The sequence below is a fragment of the Protobothrops mucrosquamatus genome, unplaced genomic scaffold (genome assembly GCF_001527695.2).
Source record: "Protobothrops mucrosquamatus isolate PMUCROS unplaced genomic scaffold, P.Mucros_1.0 scaffold1365, whole genome shotgun sequence".
NCBI lineage: Eukaryota > Metazoa > Chordata > Lepidosauria > Squamata > Viperidae > Protobothrops > Protobothrops mucrosquamatus.
In genome coordinates, this window is record NW_015387556.1 from 239,115 (window position 1) to 253,275 (window position 14,161).

At 37.6% G+C, this 14,161-nt stretch overlaps 1 protein-coding gene across 1 annotated transcript in view; it reads left to right on the forward strand.

Annotated features, from left to right (window-relative positions):
- The window catches only part of CRB1 (crumbs cell polarity complex component 1), a 114,218-nt gene that overhangs the window by 48,746 nt on the left and 51,311 nt on the right, over positions 1 to 14,161 (forward strand). Inside the window, 1 exon segment of the mRNA XM_029285172.1 lies at positions 11,224 to 12,171. Coding sequence (XP_029141005.1) covers positions 11,224 to 12,171 — 948 coding nt within the window.

The following is a 14,161-nucleotide window of genomic DNA, read 5'->3' on the forward strand; positions in this document are numbered from 1 at the left end:
ATAGCTAATTTGCTAATTTGTGTCTTCAAATCAGTATCAAATTCTGGTAACTGTCTGGATGAGTTCCTGCAGTTTTCTTGGCAAGATTTTTTAAAATAGTTTGCCATTGTCTGTTTTTTAGGGTTGAGAGAGAATTTCTGGCCCAAGGTTACCCAGCTAGCACTGCACCTAAGTCAGGACTAGAATTCATAACTTCCTGGTTTCCAACCTGGTGCCTTGACCACTACACTGAATTGTTTCTCAAATAGATATAGCTTAATAGAAAAAAAATATAAGCTGAGGTGATAGGAAGCATTATAGAAAGCTGCAGAGGATGGTAAAAAAGCAACCTCTTCCATTTGCCATCTGATCAATAAGTCTTTCATTATAGGCCATACTTATTTACTTATTTTTAATTATGTATGTCCCACCTTTATTAATTTTAAAATAACTCAAGATGATGAACATATTCAATACACCTTCCTCTTCCTATTTTCCTCACAACAACCCTGTGAAGTGGTTTGGGCTGATAGAGAGTCACCCAGCTGGCTCTGATGGCTAAGGCGGAATTTGGACTCACATTCTCTTGCTTTCTAACCTGGTGCCTTAACCACTAGACCAGGGGTGTCAAGCTGCCGGCCCACGGGCCGGATGCGTCATGGCGAAACCGCACCCACCCCTTTGCCAGCAGTGGAAAAAAAGTCACGATACGTCACGACATGCCACGTGACGTTGCAAGTTTGACAACCCTGCACTAGACCAAACTGGCTTTTATGTCATCACAAACTTGTAGCAGCCATTCTATGAAAAGGCACCTCTCTCTGTCCCCACAATATCACCATTGTGAAAAAATCCACAGCTTAGTCTCCTAATTCCTGATGTGTCCCTAGCATTTAAACCTGTAAGGCTATAAACATATATTGAGTAAGAGACTGTCATCTCAAGTATCTGGTCATCACTCAGGATGAAATCTCACTAAATTTATTGGAGATTAGCCCTAGGTAAAAACTCATAGCATTTCAGGCTAAAATAGCAATTCTATGGACTAAGGAGTAAATTCCCAATGAATTAGGCAGCATTTCACAGAACCAGAATCGTTCCACAATTGCCCTCTTATATTATGCTAGGCACAACAACAATTACATTGTGATGAGTCAATACTATTTTAATTGTTTTGGTTATGGCTGTGGTGGCGAACCTGTGGCACACGTGGCAGCAGAGCCCTCTCTGTGGGCACGCGTGCCATCGCCCCAGTCCTAGGCCTTCAGCTGGGTTTTATAAAACCTTTTCGCTTTAGGCTTCCACTGCCGTGTGCAAAAAAAAAAGGTTCAATATATCAATCAATTTCAACTTCTCATGAAAAAAAAAAGATCTCGCAATGTTGTAATTGATTTATTGAACTTTTTAGTCCCACCCAGTCTGCTGTTACCACCGCAGCCATGCCCACCCAATGGGCCACACCCATCCAATGGGCCATGCCCACCTGGCACCCGACAATACATAAGTGGCTTTTGGGTTGCATTGGGCACTCGGTCTCTAAAAGATTCGCCATCATTGGCTTATGGTCAAGTACAAGACAGTTGAAACAGGATATCTACCCTAAAATACTGTGGGAACAATCCAGAGAAAGAAATATTTTGGGGAAGGCAGAATATATTCCCCCAAAGGATTTTAAAAGCAGAAACCAACCCCCCCACAAGTCTCTGTGCCCCAAACAGAAACCACGTCTGCAGAAATGCAGATGTGATAATCTTGTCAGAAAGATTAGAGTCAGGAAGCTGGAATTAAAAAGAAAGATCCCTAGAATCAACAATCCCTCACACCAAAAATCCAACACTCATCAGCCACAGAGAAGGAGGATATGACCTTTCGGACATAATAGGATTAACCAACCACCATCAGAATACCAGAAAGACACACTTAGACTCAGGTCAAAGTTCATGCCACAGGAACAACTCCAAACAAAAGCCCAAGAAGGTAGAAAAACCCATTCCTTACTACATGTAGACATTTTTTTCCAGAGTCATCTTTCTGTCTGGCTCTCCTCTTCAATAAACTACAACCTTCTTTCTAAAGCAGTCTCCATGTTTGTTTATTTCCGGCTTGGACTGGACCCTGATTAAGATTTTTCCTTTAACAATACAAAAAAAGAAATACATAGCTTCTAAAGTGGAGGCATGACTTTAAATATGTATATGTTTCTCCTGACTTCATTGTTTTCCCAGCTCTATTTCCAACCGTTCCTTCATGCATTAAAAAAAAAATGTTCCTGTGGAAATCCACAGGTACTTTCTTCACAAGTACCTGTGGATTTCCACAGGTTCATTTCCTTATCTCTTTCAAAACACATACACAGATGCACACTTGCTCACACACTTTTTCATAATGGGTCTGCTTTTTTAATTTTTTTAATTTTTTATCAGTTTATCAGAATGTAAAATGCAAAGAAAATGAGAATAATGGGAAACTAGGAGAGCAAAAGGGGAAAAGAAGAAAATGTGAGGTAGAAGGGAGGTGAAGGCATTGACTTCTGACTCTTTTTAGCACAGCAGAAGCTAATAACATTACAGCCTCCACTTTTTACTTTTAAACAATAATATATACTAGTCATTTCTATAAGAACAAACTTATCTAATCAGCAAAACCAAAATCAAAGGTTTTTTTCCTTCAGAAGCACAAAATCTAGAAGCAGTTTCCAATGGAAACAAAATTAGATACTGTATGAACTTTTCTTTGAATAAAGCGATCAATTTAACCATCATAATGGGTCTGCTTTTGACAGTATACTGTGCGTATGCTTTTCCTTCCATCCAGCAGTTGAGGTGAACGGATGGGAAATTATTGCTGATTCTTACAGAAAATTGTATGCTTATGCCCTGAAATATAAGGGTTAATTATCATTATTTTAGCCTGATTGGTTTACTTCCTTGCTCACTCGACTTTTCTCCAGCCCCCATGAAAGTTCATTTCCTTTTTTCAACAAAGAGCAATTATCACTTGACAATTAGTGACCAAGATGTGGTAACATCTGAATTTTCATGATTATTCAATAAAATTTGATGTAGCACTTCAGAATGAACAAGCCTTTGAACATACTGAGCCTTAAAGTATGCTGCTGCTTATTCGTTATATTTTCAAAAAGGAAGCTATAAGATATAAGGTGCAAAAATTGGGTAGGAAATTACAGTGAAATACTCTTTCTGTGTGTAGGTAGATGGAGGAGGGCTTTTAAGGTAATTCCTATTGAGTTCAATAGAATCTACTTTCATGGGATTACGTTATCAGAGCGCACCTTTGCTTATTTTTCCTCTCCAAACTACAGTTTTTATACAAACCATTTATACACATCTGTTATCAGAGGTTTCTAGAAACTACAACAGCAAAAATATAAAAGGATCTTAGCTCTTGATAAAGAAGTAGCTTTGCATGGATTTTGAACCTTCAAGCAGAGCAAGGAAAATTTCTGGAGTTGTCAGTCAGTGTTGATCATACTAAACTAGTCAGATTCTATAAAAGGCAAGTCCTTATAATCCTAATTGGATTATAATACTAAAAATCCTGTACTCACTTTCTTATCAATAAGCCTCTGTAAAATTGTACCACTTGTTTAGAAGCATGCAAATACACCTGCATTTTTGCACTAGGTCATACTAGAAACAAGAACTGGCAATGTGTAAATATCATATATTGTATAAGACAATGCAGATCTTTGGATCCAGTTTCAAAAGACGCTTCATAGCAGCTGTGTCTGTTCCCAAGATATGTTTTTAATAAGACAAACTTTATAAGATCAATACTGCTCTAAACTCAGGATCCAAAGAGTCTAGAAAATCATACAGAGTATACAGTGAATCTTAAGTTTCCAGGTTTTCAGGGGATTGGCAAAATTTTTGCAATGGATCCAGGTTTGCTGGCCGAGGAGCATAGCAGCTGTTGGATTGTGTTGGCCACCAGCAAGCCTGTTACTGATAGGCTATCCCACCAGTTCACTATATTCCCAGCCATCTGCCCTATCCCTTTTCCTGAGAGCTCAGCTGCCTACCTGCTACCTGCCCTCCCAGCCTTGGCTTGTGTGCTGTATAAAAATTGATGGTACACCGCATCTGGCCTGTAGGCTGTAGTTTGCCAACTCCACAAGCGGTGGGCTACATTTTCACAGCAGTTGGCATCATTTCTGTAATACAGCATCATACAAGTGAAACATTGTTTACAGAAAGGTACCATCACACATATTATATAAAATAATACAAATAGCATCACAACAGAAATGACGTATATTATTGTGATCATCTTACCCTGCAATTCAACAGAATTCTGTGAATAATCCTCCTCACCTAATGAATCTGTTACATCAGTGATCCTCAACCTGTGGTCCGCAGATCCCTCGGGGGATGACCACAGTGTTGTCACAGGGGGTCCTTGAAGACTTGAAAAAAAATGGTATGATTTAAAATCTTGAGCTAAGTCTTAGGCATCCATGGCCATGGTCGGTGGCCACAAAAGGTATTTAAAGGGGTCTGTGGTGAAGAAAAGGTTGAGAATGACTGTGTTACATCATCATTTTGCAATCTAAGGTAATGAAACATCTGCAAGAAAATAAGCAAACTCAGAGAGCACCAAGGACCCCCACAATCTAGTTTCTTTGACATCAGATCCACTGCAATCACTCAACTTGAAAAATTACTCAGAAAATATCTCTCGTGTTAACTCTTAAACAAACTTCTGTCTGGTAACTGTCCTATACAACAAGTTAGTCTTTTCCAGGCCAGTGGCCTTCAGAGGTGTTCCATCACTTTCTCTTTGCATGTTCAGGTAACTTCAACAGATAGTACTATATTTGAGAAGTGATGGAATCAGTGATGGGATTCAGCTGGTTCGCACCACTTTGGCAGAACTGGTAACTAATTTTTTGTTGCCCAGGCCCAGAATGGATTTCTGGAAGCGGCATCCACACAGAGAACCAGTTGTTCACATATTTGAATCCCACCACTGGATGGAATGCATTGACAATGCATTGGGAAAACATTATATGTCTTAGCTATTGACACACCTCCTAGAAAAGTACATTGCTGCTAAATTATGACCAAAATTAACATCCAGGTATGCTTGAAATCACACCCAAGCATATAACACACAGCCCATTGCGTAAGCACCATAATGAGATTTATGTTAAGCTTACTTATCTGGCTGCATTGTCAATCTGCCCTGGCAAAACAAAGTTATTTACAGACCCTCCAAGTCCTCATTTTAAAATGGATAAATGCACGTTCCATGGAAATTGCTAATAGAGGAATCACATTTACTTTGGGGGAAAATGATTGGCGCTAGGATACAGACTTGGGGTCTTTTAATGGCAATGATCGCAGGTATTTCTTTTCCTTTTTATTCTGAGTCATTTTTAACTCGGTGTTATCTGAAAGTTACAATTTGAAAATTGGTTTCCTTTTAATGTAACAGAATATATGGAAAAATAATGCTAATATTTATTTTTCTGAAACCTAAAAATTAGTATGCAAGTGAACTATTGAAGAAACCGGTTGTGTGGTATGTACATGGGTTAGATAAGATAAAAGTATCTGGGCACTATCATATCATGAAATTAAACACCTAAATGAATTACCAAAAGAAAATATTACTTGTAAATAGAATAAACATAGGATATGATTCAAATCATTTTAAAAAATCATTAGTGAAACATAGAAAATATATTACTAATTAATAGAAAGCATGTACTGCATTTTTTTCTAGTTCGTGTGTTTCATTTTAAGTCTGCAAGCTAATGTTTTCATTTAACTGGAAGAACGAATGCATACATCTACTTTAGGTTTTCATGGATACCTCTGCAAACTCTTCTGGTATATGTGGATAATAATTCTTATTGCTTTACTGGAAGAAAAGGCCACTGTCATTATGTTAAAAGGATTAAGAAACATTTATGGAACCATTGAATGCAATACAGTCAAATTGAGAGACTCGTAAATTATTTCCATAGAAAGATTTCTGTAGAAAGTTATTACACGTTATTACAAATTATGTTTTCAAAATATTCATTGTTTTCAACCATTATAGGCATCTGTAATCCCAATGTCCTGCATGTTCTTAAGTAGAAAAACAACCAAAGAAATCAAATCTATCTATATATATATAAAATTAATGTAGTTTAGTATTTCATTCTTTCTATAACATTCCATTGCCACTATCTTCCTTAATTTTATGTAGAAACATGTTATTTAATAAATTAATAAAATGCAGACAATTAAAAAGAAGTAAAAAATTAACTGTGGTTTTCAGACCAAGCAGGCATCTCAGTAGTAAATATTCAAATGAGCAGTATATGCATCTTAGTTTCCACCCATTGCTTCTTGTTCTGCCTTCAGGCGCCTTGGAGAATAGCCTGACTCCCTCTTCTTTGTGGCAGCCCCTGAGATATTGGAACACTGCTATCATGTCCCCCCTCATCCTTCTCTTCATTAAACTAGACATACCCAATTCCAGCAACCGTTCCTTATATCCTTTAGCCTCCAGTCCCCTAATCATCTTTGTTGCTCTTCTCTGTACTCTTTCTAGAGTCTCAACATCTGATAAGGTTTCTCAAATTATTTTTTTTAGCCCAGGCTTAAGCCCTTCTTACCTGACCTTTGCCTTGGTAGCAGTTGTACTTCCCGTCCATCAAGGCCATTCCCTCTCCTCTCTACAAACAGAAAGTGAAAAAGAAAGAATTTCAATAATGTCAGGACTGTGAATTGCAGAATCAATGCACAAACAGGCTAGAGTCGCCAGTATTTTCTCTGATTACACAACTGAAAGAGGAGGCAACCTCAGTGAACTTTCTTTCCCTGCCCCCTTTTTCTTTCCCTTCCTTTCTTTTCTGTACACAACATTGGCGCATCTGTCTACCAGAAGTGGGAGACTCTATCTGGAAAACTATGGGGAAAAGACCATTAATGCCTACTATGGTTTGTTCTGATGATTAGACAGGATAGATTAGAGAAAGAAGAGAGTTATGTTGTAACGATAAAAGTCCCATTTTCTGTCCTGTCCTCTCTTGGTTTTTTCCTTCCTCAGCTGTATCCTGATGTTTTACTTCTAAGTTGTCCTTAACTGTAGATTAAATTGCCAAATGTCTGGTCCTTGTAGTACCCTATTTTCAACAGCAGAATGTAAATTAGAGTTTTATATTTAAAACAAACTGGAGGGGAGGGGAATCTAGTTTTTTAATATGTATAACTATGTAATTGCATCTCCTCCCTGCAAATTAAAGAAAAAAAAGAACGGCAGAGACCATTTTGGCATTCAATATGAAAAAATAGTTGTTTTTGTAACTATTAACTATTTTCTTATCTCAGTGCCTCAAAATTCTGTAAATCTGGGAAGTTCACAGTTGTTGTGAGCCCTGCTGAGTTTTAGATGTTTATTCCTTTAATTTACAAATGCTCATACACCCGTCCCTCAGCATGTTTGTATGTGTGTGTGTGTATGCACATAATACTGTAAAAAAAAAATCATTCTCCCGGTGACTCCTAGGAAACAACATGGACACCCCTCACCACTGTCTTCTTTTCAAATGCCTTTTAGGATGTCCTGGTATTACTCCATCCAAGTTCAAACCACGTTTAATTTTGCTTAGCTTCTAAGCCCTGGGGCCAGGTATATCATAAACATGTTTATTTTAGAATTCCAGTGTTTTGCTCCTGAGCAGATAGATCTGAACTGGAATCTGAGCAACTTCACAGCAAGGCAGACCGTCTGAGCTCATTATTTCTCTACTAACTTCAAGTGGCTCTCCAGGTTTCAGACAGATGTTTCAATACTTGAAAATGCTTGAAGTGGAACTTGGGAACGTCTGTATATGAATTCCGTGGTCTGCCACTGAACTGCAACCTTCCCTTACATTCAAAAGCAAATTTAACTACAGGTAGACCTCAACTTACCACCATTCATTTAGCGAACCTTTGACGTTACAGCAGCATGGAAAAAAGTGACTTACAACCAGCCACTTACAACCGTTGCACATCCCCAACTTTGATTTTGGGTTTTACTGATAGTAAAAAGTTAAGGTTTGATGCTATTATCTTAATTCTACTGCAGCAAAAGGAGTCAGAAGTCAAAGCCTTTTCTTTCTTTTCTTCCCTTTCCCTACACTTTTTCCTTCCCTTCTCACTCCCTTATTTTCCTACTATTGTCTTCTGTATTTTTGTATTTTATATTATAAATTTAAAAAAAACAACCATTGCACATTCCCAAGGTCACATAATCAAAATTCAGATGCTTGACAACCAGTTCGCATTAACAACAGTTGTAGCATTCCAGAGTCATGTGATCACCATTTGTAACCTTCCCAGCAGCCTTCTAGCAAACAAAATAAGAATAGAATAGAATAGAATAGAATAGAATAGAATAGAATAGAATAGAATAGAATAGAATTGGAAGGGACCTTGGAGGTCTTCTAGTCCAGCCCCCTGCTCGAGCAGGAGAACCTATACCATTTCAGACAAGTGACTGTCCAGGCTCTTCTTAAAGACCTCCAGTGATGGAGTGCCCACGATTTCTGAAGGCAAGCTGTTCCACTGGTTAATTGTCCTCATTGTTAGGAAGTTTCTCCTTAATTCCATGTTGTTTCTCTCTTTGGTCAGTTTCCAACCATTGTTTCTTTTCCTGCCGTTTGGTCCGTTGGAGAATAATTTGACCCCCTTTTCTTGGTGGCAGCCCCTCAAATACTGCAATACTGCTATCATGTCACCCTTGTTTCTTCTTTTCTTTAGACTAGCCAGACCCAAGTCCCACAGCCGCTCTTCGTATGTTTTAGTCTCCAGGCCTTGGATCATCTTAGTTGCTCTTCTCTGAACTTCTTCCAAAGCCTCAACATCTTTTTTTGTAATATGGTGACCAAAATTGATTGCAGGATTCCAGGTATCAATAAGTGGAAGCTGAATTTACTTAATGGGTGCATGATTTATTTAACAACTGCAGTGATTTGCTTAATAATAACCGTGACTTAACCATCTTGCTAAGCAATGAAAATTCTGGTTCCAATTGTGGTCATAAATCGAGGACTATCTATAAAGCATTATTCTATAGAGGAAGTATGCCAGGGTGTATCAAATGGTATTAAGAGGGATCAGCTCCTATAACCTTTCCTCCACTGTATGCCAGAATACAAATATTGAGGACCCAAGTAAGACTCATTCAGAGCCAATACAAAAATGCTTATGTTTTCTTCATTTGTCTTAGAGGCATCAAAGTGCTTATTGTGTTCATTAATGGCAGAGGACTTTTATTTTGTTCTGTTTTTAAAGCATTTTCTTATGTGCAGATTGTTTAAAAGAAGCAAACAAGCTTTACTGATACTTCATATTAACTCTGTCTTAGCAAATGTGTTTTAATGCATTGGCACGTTTGATTACTTCCCATCATTGAGAAGCGTGTCACTTAATTTAAAAGGGGGAAAGGAAATGTACTGAATTTACAAACAAGTTCCTGGAACTGTTTTTTTTATTTTCAGACACACCAAATAATGTGCAGCCTCGTTCACTGCTGCCTTGCAACTCAAGGAAGTCATTTGCACCCGGAGAAATGAATATAAAATGAATAAATAATGTTTCCTTCCTAACACAGCGACACATCTTGGCTCTTTTGCACAGCTTCTTCTAGGCAAGATGCAAAAAAAAATATTTTTTTTTTTAAATGGGTAAAACAGTTTCTGAAGGAATTTGCCTTACTAGGCAGAGATCCCCCCCTTAACTTATATGAATCTTGATAATTTTACAGAATGTGAGCAGGTGGGGAGCATTAAACCCCAACATAGACATGACCAGGTGAACTGAAACTACTTATTTGGAAGTCACTCTGTATGGCTGGTTTCCATTGACATCAGGTGTCTGACTGTAGCATATGCCTGCCAACTTGGCCACAGGTTGCCCTTTAAGCGGGTGCCTGGGTGGTGAAGTATTTGTTTAGCACATCCATGGCTAATGACAGGTGGAGAGAGAGTCCTTTGTGGCAAGGATGAATTTAGTTTGTCCTGCAAGAAAAGATACAGCTGTAATCTCAGCATCTGCAGTTTTGTTGTTTTTTTAAAAAGCTACCAGAAAGCAAGGGTGACATTAATTGTAACCTCCATTTTGTTGAAAGGAAAGAAAGCATACCGGACAGAAATATTGGTAGCTGTGTTAAACTCATGAACTCTAGGGTGGGATTTAATATAGATTAAGAAGAATAGCTTGTCGCTGGCTGAAGAGCAGTTAATTACACAGTGGTGCCAAAGTCTTTGAAAACAGCAGCCGGCAACCATAGAGAGCATTCCTAGAATGGAAAAGTGAGGGAAACATTTCTTCTATTCTCATTGCATCTTAAAACTCCCAAGATGTCTCCTTGCCTTTAAGAAGTCATAACTGTTGGGTGGGAGATCCAGCCCCTCTACTATGTCCTGTATTGATGCTAAACAGAACCACGGCATCTCTTTCTCATCCATCTGAGCCACTAACTACAGATTCTGACTCTTCCCTTACAGTTGGATCCCTCCTGTGCAAGATTATTAAACAATTTCTGAGTGGTACAGACTCTCAATAGGATGATCTGTCTGAATCATCCTCCTCAGTAGGAAATATCACATTTAATGTAATCTAGACAGGCCAGCACGCTTTTTGTTTCCATATAAATAGACTGGATGTCTCTGCCCCCCCCATCCCCGATGTCTTTAGCCCCTTCTATCCTTTTGTATATATTGCAATTGGGACTGAAGTCATAGAGAGCTGGATTCTGACTAAGTATTATATGCAAAGGATCAAAAGCTCGACAAAGCTTGAAGAGCATGGGAACCAATAATTACACTAGTTGAGATAAAGCCTCCATTACATGTTTTCTGCCTTCCTAGTCTGAGGATGTAGCTATTCCATTATCAAAGAAGAGCTCAAAATCAAAAGGCAATTGTTCTATATTTCTGTAGTTTCCTAGACACTGCTATTAATGCCTTCAGACAAAGCCAAGGGTTAGCAGCAAGCAGAAGCAGAGCTAAGGGATCACTCTTCTTTTCTTCTTAAAGCTCCAGCTGAGGATGAATCACTGTGTTCCAGATTAAAGTGTAGGTTTCTTTTCTTTTAACATTTTGCCTTCAAACACCATTTTCATCATATACAGAATAATGAAATGACTGATATATATATATATTAAAGATAGTGCTTTGTCATTTGAATATATAGCCCAAGAAGCTGGATATGTCAAATAAACAATTCCAATTTCTTGCAGGCATTCACTGTGAAGATGACATCAATGAATGTCACATGAACCCTTGTCAGAATGGAGGGACCTGTGAAAATTCTCCTGGAAGTTATATCTGCCATTGTCTCGCTGGAGAGAAGGATGGAATTTTTTATGGTGGCCAGAATTGCACAGAAATCCTCTTTGGCTGTGTTCAACATACCTGTCAGAATGGGGGATTGTGTATTCCTCATTTAAGAAATGGACAACATAGATTTAACTGCATATGTTCGGCTGGCTACACAGGAGTACACTGTGAAATTACGACAACATTATCTTTTCAGGGAAATGGGTATCTTCAGGTAAACAGCTTTACAGCCTCCTCTGAGGACTATTTTTATAACATAAACCTTAGTTTTTTGACTGTTCAGCCAACAACTTTGATATTTTACCGAGGGGACAAAGATACCTTTGTGAAGCTGGAGTTACAAAATGGCTGTTTATACTTATCCATGCAGGTCAACAGTCAACTAAAGGCCTTTTTACATATAGCCTATAATGTCAATGATGGCGAATGGCATTCAGTAGAGGTCACCATAGCCAGAACAGTAACGTTGAAGTTACACAAGAGCTCTTGCACAGAATCATGTCTTAGTCAGACTGCTACCATAGTAGATAACAGGCAGACAGTGATTGCTTTTCAAAACATATTTTTGGGTGGCTTGCCAATAGGGAACAATGACTCTCTGCTAAACATCTACAGTATGCATTCTGCACCTTCATTTGTAGGCTGCCTTCAGGACGTGGAAGTAGATTTCAGCATTATTATCCCAGAGAACTTATCATCTGGCACATTTTTAAATGTCAAATCAGGCTGCGTTAAAAAAGATTGGTGTGAGTACCAACCTTGTCAAAATAAGGGGCATTGCAACAACTTATGGCTGAACTATCAGTGCGATTGCTACCGGCCGTATGCTGGGCCAAACTGCGCTACAGGTAAGAAAATTATCTCAAAACTAGGATTCTTCATTATAATTCAAATTGTATTATCAGTCAGGATTTTTTATTATTATTATTATTATTATTATTATTATTATTATTATTATTATTATTATTATTATTATTATTATTATTATTATTTATTAATTTTTTACACAAGCATAAGTCATTCAATAGTTGGTAAATGGTATGATGTCTGGGTTACATTTGTAAAAACAGTCCTTAATTAATTTCTATAGTCTGTATTCCAGTATTTATTTTCTCGAATTTCTTACTCTTTTTAATCAAAGTCAAGAATATATCTAATCTTTAGACATTCCATTCAATAAATCTAGTCATCTAATCCCTTAACTCTAATTCACTTAAATATATATATGTACTTTTCTTGAATTCAGTGATTTTAAACCACAAAGAAATACAAAACAACTTTGAAAGTATAAGTCAACTTATCTCCAATTTAAGTTCACGTCAAAAAAATCCTCAGGAGAACACAGCAGAGATGATTGAATATAAATCAGAGGGAAAAGACTTAAAGATGGATTTTCACAAAACAGAAGAGTATGATTTAATTCAAGTGGAAGGAAAGACAACTTACACTTTAACATCACAAAACAAATTGGAAGGCAAGAGAAGGGATTTTAATGGAAAGAAGAGGGCAAGTGCTCAGGACAGAGATATTGATTTACTTTCTACATCTACAGGAACACCTACGATCGTATGGGAAAACCTTTGGATCCAGCAAAGTATATTGATCAAGAAAGATTCTGGGCAAAGAAAAGAGATTAAGAAAAAAGATGATGGGACATATCAGAGAGAATATTTAAAAAAGAAACATGTGTTTGAATATGGTTAAAGAAATAGAAAAAATTTGAAACACACCATTCCAAGAGGGATGAAATGTTTTAGATACTTAAACGTGATCTGTCAGGATTTTTGAAACAATGTTCTGCAGAAGTCTAGGTCCAACTGAGGGATCCCCTGCACCAGTGGTGGGATTCAAATATGTGAACAACCAGTTCTCTGTGTGGATGCCGCTTCCGCAAGTCCATTCTGGGCCTGGGCAACAAAAAATTAGCTGCCGGTTCTGCCGAAGTAGTGCGAACTGGCTGAATCCCATCACTGCCCTGCACCCAATTTCACTTGAACAGCCAATATTTCTATCAGTAGAACTTTACCTCTTGATCAGGGATTCTTGGAATTGTGTTTTAAACTAACAATTTCCACAGCCTGAGAAAGCTTGCAAACCTCTCTACCTTCTGTAGAGAGACTGCAGAGTCACATGATAATTGAAAATGCCTTAGCTAAAGGGATGGTAGCATGGCATTTCTACTATATGTGTATTAATATAACCTATGCCTGTACAGAGTGAGCTGGGATATTGCCTCTCTATTACACCTATCTTGGCCATATGAGTACATCTGTCTTGAATTCACCAGCAATTAGCCACAGTTAGTTCAGGCTACTTGTCTATGCAATATGCACACCAATGAATGAAAATGGAAAAGTACTAGTTTACTATTTGATGGATTTTTTTTACATCTGTAACCTAATACACAAAATCAAATTGGTTGCGTAACTGAGGAAAGGCCACCAAAATTTCAAATGAGACCTATATACTCAGATTTTCTCAAAGATATGAGATGTGCTGTCTCAGATATACATGCATACTTGGTTCAAATATGTTCTCACTGAAGAAGCTTTCCTAGGAAGTCATTGTCCCTTATTACTCTGTGGAATATCTTTATTTTATTTCTTTATTAAGATAAGATAAGATAAGATAAGATAAGATAATTTAATTTGTATACCGCCCTTCTCCCATAGGACTCAGGGCGGTTCACAGCATATTAAAAACAAATAGTATACACAAAATACAAAAAATACGAAATACAAAAATACAGAAATACAAAAAATAAACCCCGATAAAAGCCGAATTAAAACCAAATATTACCAGCTGTGTTTCCGATTAAAATACTTTTAAAATTATCCC